We start from the raw sequence: 6,336 nt of genomic DNA on the forward strand, positions 1-6,336 counted from the left end.
TGTCTGTTGTCATTAATATACGATAATTTATTCTCACGTATTTTGTGTTTATGAAATTCTGTGCTTTCAATAAAACTCATATACCTAGAGTTATTAATTTCTCATTTTGTCCTGCCCGTTGAAAGTGCTGAATTACCTCATGTGGCCCGCGGTTCGAAAAGTTTGGAGACCCCTGTTCTAGACGATCGGCTTATAGATGGCGGCAAGGTTGCCAGCCTTACGCGCCGGCCTCCCTTTACCCCCAAGAATATTGCTGGTACTCATTTCTGTTAAGAGGCTGAGTCGACTCCAGGGCCATAGTGCGACTAGAAGGATTAGGTCAATTGAAAGAAATGCAGTGACCTCATCGTGACTTGAACCCGCGACCTTCCAACTTTGTAGTATAGTGCCTCAACCAACTACGCTACCGCGTGCCCCTTCTTAAATGTAACAAAAAAAAAATTTAACAATATACGTAAAATGCTCGTGTGGGATTCTGTGTGTGTTTGATCCATTGCATTTTTTGTGGGTTCGTAAAGGGAGACCCGTCAAATGGTCTTGTTCATATTCTGGAGATGCAGAATTCGAATCTTGGCAGGGAGACCGTCAACCCACAGCAATTAATATATTTTACCAGATTTCTTGATTCAGATATTGTGAAAGCTGATATAGCAGCATTTCTCCCGACGTGTATTAATTGAAATTGCATTCGGGTGACAAGCTGCCCACACCGGGATTCAGTTCTTGCTCGTCATTCATGCTCATCTTCCCTTCCAGTTTAAGCAGGTGAATGAAACCGAGGATCGGTTTCGGATAAATATCGATACATTAGAGTCCGATAGGTAATGAACCGTCGGGTTCAGTAAAGGGCGTGGATTTCTCTAAGTAGGACTGCTCTGTTCACTTCTAGGGAGAACTCGGATACGCTTTCTTGATTGCCTTCCCAACTGTGCGCTGCCTAGGAGCGTACATATTGTAACATCGTTAAATAAACCAGGAAGCAAACAGACGAGTGTGATTTTTAAACAAGCAGACGAGTACGCAGCTTTCGCGGGCATTGCTTCTTATTTTATGAAATTTGGGAACGAATCTCGAACCCCGATTGAATGGTCCCGTATACACGCGGAGTGTGTTGATAGAACGTCGGTGCGCAGCCGTATGTCAGCTTACTGGAGCACTATTTCTGTTCTGTTTTAAAACGAATTAGTTTTGAAATCTTAATTGAAATAGATAAATTCGCAAAAAAATGCCCATTCTGTATGATGGTGATGCTTTCAGATAATGGCATTGATGGAGAACTGGCAGTTGAAGAGAATATTGAGTTCCAGGCGGTAGGAATTAACAGGAGGCTGAGAAAATTACATAACGAGGATCTTATTTTTAGTCTGCACCAAATAATGATTAAATCAAGGAGGGTAAGATGGGCAGGACACTTAGCGCTCATGGGAGGCTTGTAGAATGTGTACAAAATGCTGTTCGGAGAACCTGTAGGAAGGGACCACGTGAGAGACTAAGTGTATGTAGGTGGTTAATAGTAAAGTGAATTTTAGAGAAATTCTTTGTGAGGTGTGGACTGCATTGTCGTAAGACGGGATCGAGTGTCGGGTTCTTGTTGTTACGGTGGTGAACCTTCAGGTTCCATACAATGTGGAGTTTTTTTAGTATCGTGGTGGCACACGAACGGCTGTGGAGTTAGTGTATGAATGTATTCGTAGAGGAATCTTGTTAGAATTAATTGAACATATGTATCCTATTATTTTACCATCATGATTCCGAGAAACAGTGCGCTACTTGTTGAAAGAAGGTGTGTGCATGTCTTTTAGGCAGGTCTCGTTTTCTACTGTCAGAAATGAGTCAGAGTCTGATTCACTCTGTTGGAATTGCCCATGCAGCAGACATTGACTGACGTCAAGTGACCAAGCCCGTTTCTCCGCTCATACGACAAAATACGCTTGCAGGAAGTAAATGAGTATTTATCCATTCGTCACTTGGTAGAAAGTTAGATTTCCGGGGGGGGGGTTGTGCGGAGTTCTGTCTTGTGGCATATGAAGCCGTATAGTCCGATAAAAATCAACCGACGTTTCGGAAAACTGCCCTGCTTGCTTCATGCTTCTTTCTTTCGTGGCTTGCTTGTCGATCCTTAAGATGTACGTGATATGTACCTCCTAAACATTGGTTGATTTTCACCGGGCTATACGACATATCTTAGAAGACAGAATTTTTCGTAGCCACCGCTGTAGAAACTTCAAATTCGATTTTATTTTTAATCTAATTCAAAACCTTCACTTCATGGAAGAACTTCAGGATTGTCAGTTTAAATTATAAACCTGTAAATTCATGAATGGCCGGTCACGGTTGCCGAGCGGTCTAAGGCAGTCTTCGCTCTCTTGGAAACCGGGATCGTGGGTTCGAATCCCACTCAGGGCATGGGTGTTTAGTTTGTGTGTGTGTGTGCGTTTTTCTGTTTGTGTGTACAGATAGAGGCCTTGCGACGAGCTGATCACCCGCCCAAGGAGTCCTACCGAATGTGTAAGATCGAAGTGAACGGAGAAGTTCATTGAGGTAGGCCTAGGCCCACTGGGGCTGTAGCGCCAAGAAAAGAAAATCATGAATGACCTCGGTTCCGTTTTAGATTGTCTTCGCAGCAAATGTAGGGAATTGTAACCTTGGGAGAAACGTGAAATCTTAATGAGACATGAGAATTTATGCGTATTCAGAAATAATCACTGTTACTTTTGATTTTAGCGTTCTTTGGGCAAGTTATTGTTTTTCGTTGTAAGTTTTGAGCTGTGCACCCGGAATTGATATCAGTTTTAAAGTCAAAGGAGAGCATACATGGAAGTATAGATTTTTCAGTAATGTATTACACAGTGTGTGTCATGCCATAATTTACAGGATGGATTCTGGACATCGAAATAAGTAAGAAGTTCAAATAAGTAGTTGTCATTGCTAAGGCTAGGAACACACACAGCGACATTGGTCATACGGAAAAATGTATGATTTTTTGCCATACGACCTCCTTTTCACACTAGAGCGACCTTATTTGCACTGAATCACAGTTTTGAGGAAGGAACAATGAACGAAGGGCCGAGAGTGCCTACTTGCTATGTGGTATTTTAACCGACGCCGAAAAGAAAAACAGAGGCAGCAGGAAAGATTGCATGGGGTGCATCCAATCAATCAAAGGCGAGATGAAGTTGTGGTTTGGTCCTACTGCTCTCCGTCTGTCATGTGGCAGATGTCGCATGTCGTTACGTATGAAAGCTAAGACCACACTTTATATTCTACTACTTGATGCAACATGAACTGTATGGACATCATAAGACCGATGTTGCTGTGTGTGTTCCTAGCGTAAGGGTACATTTGAATCACACAAAGATGTTCACCAGGCCACACGTGTTCTTTGTGAATGCTGGTGATCCCAGTCCCAGTGAAGTGTGATTTGACCATGAATATGAAACCTTTGTCGTAAAGGTAGGGTCTTTGGATGACTGTTAAAAAATCCATTTGAGGGAGCATGTCCTGCCGGTGCAGTGTGTGGTACTAACTTTTGCAAAGACCGAATTTGATAGGGATACAGCTGTTCTTGTAATGTATGGTGTAAAGGTGCATGGGAGGTACCTGTCCAAGCTGAAAATTATTTAGCACTTGTGGTAGACTGTCTTTCAGCAACGTCTGTCCAGAATCAGATGCAGGATGTGGACAGCCAACATCCCATTGCATTATATGAAATCTTCCTGTCTCTTGAAGCTGTTATTAAAAAAAAGGGGGTTTTCTCTGTGCTGGATTGTTATGTGTCATGGTTTCCCAAGGTTAAATTGCTAAAGGCTGACTTTTAAATGTAACATGTTGTAGTGAATGTGTGCATTGTAATACTGTGTATTCAGAGTAAAACTCTCAGGTCTTGTGAACATCAACATAGTGTTCTGTATCAGGTGGACCTCTGTGATCACCAGCATTTGTTTTCCAGAATGTGATGGCAGGAGCTGACATTATCTAATCATAAGTTTTTAAGGAAAACCAGCAGGGTGCCTATTTGTATGAACCTCTTTACTTGTTTTTATGTCCAGAAACCATCCTGTGAAACATGCCATGACATTCCATATAATCAATGAATATTAAATTGGTGAATACAGTAGAACTTGGTTATAACGTCATCAAAGGGACCTAAAAATAGTGTCGTTATAAACGAATGTCGTTGTAACCGAAATGGGCACTTCCACAGTAGCCTGATGTTAGTCACGTAAAAATCTACCAAAAACCGAGTTAAAATGTTGCACTTTTAGCGAAATACGTAGTTAAGTACAGACTAACGTAACATTAACGTGGAATTGCCCAAATGTGTAATATCAAAGACATATTACAGCGCTTTTCACAGACAATACACACCGCACTAATACTGTATATTAAAGGTAGGCCTACTCACCAAATTACAGTAGATTACATCAATTGTTGTGCCTTACTGTACCTAGATACGAGTACAGTAATCAGTTATCTTCATCTGTTTCCTGTTACTTGCCCAATACACACTTTCTAAATTACGTTCAATGTCCATATCAGAGAAATTCAGGAATGAAAATGACGTTACATACGAGGTTGATGCATTTGTGCATGTCGTACTAAGCAAGGTATAAAAACAGTTGCTTTATGAGGAATTAGTTCGTACCATTGAATATTTGACGCAATAGACAAGGTGTCGCAGAAACCGATGTTGCTATAACCAAGTTTTACTGTATGTTGAACGAAGTTGCTGTGGATGAATTTGAGGTACTATCTTGGCATTTGCCTTGAAGGTCTGAGGAAAACCACAATAAACTCAGGATAGCTGGTGTCTGAGATGATGCTTGATGACAGCGTTTTTAAATAACCTAAGAATCAGTTTACTACGTGTAATCTTCATATCCCTCCTTTGGTTCTTTATAACCTGGATGGTGGGTGGCAGTACAGTTAAAGTGTTTGGAGTGCATTACTCCTCCAAAGACACTGAAGAGCAACAGATGGACATCAAGGATTTATAATATGTTGCTGCTGAAATACAATCTTTCATTTGTTTGATGGCTGAGTAACACTGGATTTCTTTGTAGTGTTTCCTATAAACATTAGATGTTGTTTGTACATACTTTTCTTTTCGTTTGTGTATGTGTTACAGATTGATAAGAATGGAGATGGATATATTGATCTGTCTGAGCTAAAGGAGGCTCTAGATGGTTGTGGATTTAAATTACCAGGCTGGAAGGTGCGTCAGATGATTGAGGAGTATGATGACAAAAGACAAATACAGCATAGAGGCCGTCTTTCATTTGATGAATTTGAAAAGGTATTCTTGGTTTTGCTGTGTAATTGTTCATTTTTAATCCTTAGACATATGTTAAGTTCATATATCCATTTTTGTGAAACCACCTGTTTTGCCAAGAGCACATAAATGTGCAAGGCTCTCTCACCCATCATGGTACTTCATTACACTGCAGCTGGTTTCCTTTAATGTAGCCTTCCATGATACACATATTATAGACTTGTGGTGGACAAACTAATAACTGCTGTCAGTATTTACAGTAACTAAAAGTTAGCTTGATTTTGTTAAAATCTGGTGGTAGATTTATTTTCTAGGAAAAAGTTTTGTGATTTGAATGGATTATAAGGATGAATGTCAGTTTTAGATGTTATAACTGTTCAACAGTGCAGGCTTAGTAGTACTAGGTGGTTCAAATATGACCGGGACTGATTTTTTTGTAAACAAGGTGATTATACAGTGTTTTATTCCGGAGGTGAACGGGCTGAAAGAGGTGTGACAATAGTGGTGCATAAAAGTGTAGTGAGGAGTGTTGTTAAGAAGATTGCTTGTAATGACAGAATTATTGCTCTGAAGTTAAAGGCGGAACCAGTAGATATTCTGATTATGCAAGTGTACATGCCAACATCAGAGTATGAAGATGATGAAGTGGAAAAAGTGTATGACACAATTGAAGAAATTCTTCAGGAAGGTAAAAGAGGAGAGACAAACAGCATCATATTGGGAGACTGGAATAGCATTGTTGGAGATGAACCATATCAGAATATTGTTGGATCACATGGACTAGGAAGACGGAATCACAGGGGTCAAATGTTTATTGACTTTTGTGAAAGAAATGGACTGATTGTTACCAATACTTGGTTCAAGAAGCCAAAGAGAAGACTTTACACATGGAAGGCACCTGGGGATTGGAGGAGGCATCAGCTGGACTATCCTTGTGAAACATCAATTCAGAAACAGTGTGAAGGATGTGAAGACGCTTCCTGGGGCAGATACTGACTCTGACCACAACTTACTGGTTGCCAAGTTCCGAACCAGGTGGAAGAAAATTATAAGATTTCAAAAGC

The 6,336-nt window shown here is 40.5% G+C and overlaps 1 protein-coding gene across 2 annotated transcripts in view; it reads left to right on the top strand.

Moving 5' to 3' along the window:
• The window catches only part of LOC111863035 (plastin-2), a 77,996-nt gene that overhangs the window by 26,109 nt on the left and 45,551 nt on the right, over positions 1-6,336 (top strand). For both annotated transcript variants that reach the window (XM_023848978.2, XM_023848979.2), the window contains exon 2: positions 5,129-5,296. In XM_023848978.2, coding sequence (XP_023704746.1) covers positions 5,129-5,296 — 168 coding nt within the window. The remainder of the gene's footprint in view (positions 1-5,128; positions 5,297-6,336) is intronic.

Source organism: Cryptotermes secundus, unplaced genomic scaffold (assembly GCF_002891405.2).
Source record: "Cryptotermes secundus unplaced genomic scaffold, Csec_1.0 scaffold1320, whole genome shotgun sequence".
NCBI lineage: Eukaryota > Metazoa > Arthropoda > Insecta > Blattodea > Kalotermitidae > Cryptotermes > Cryptotermes secundus.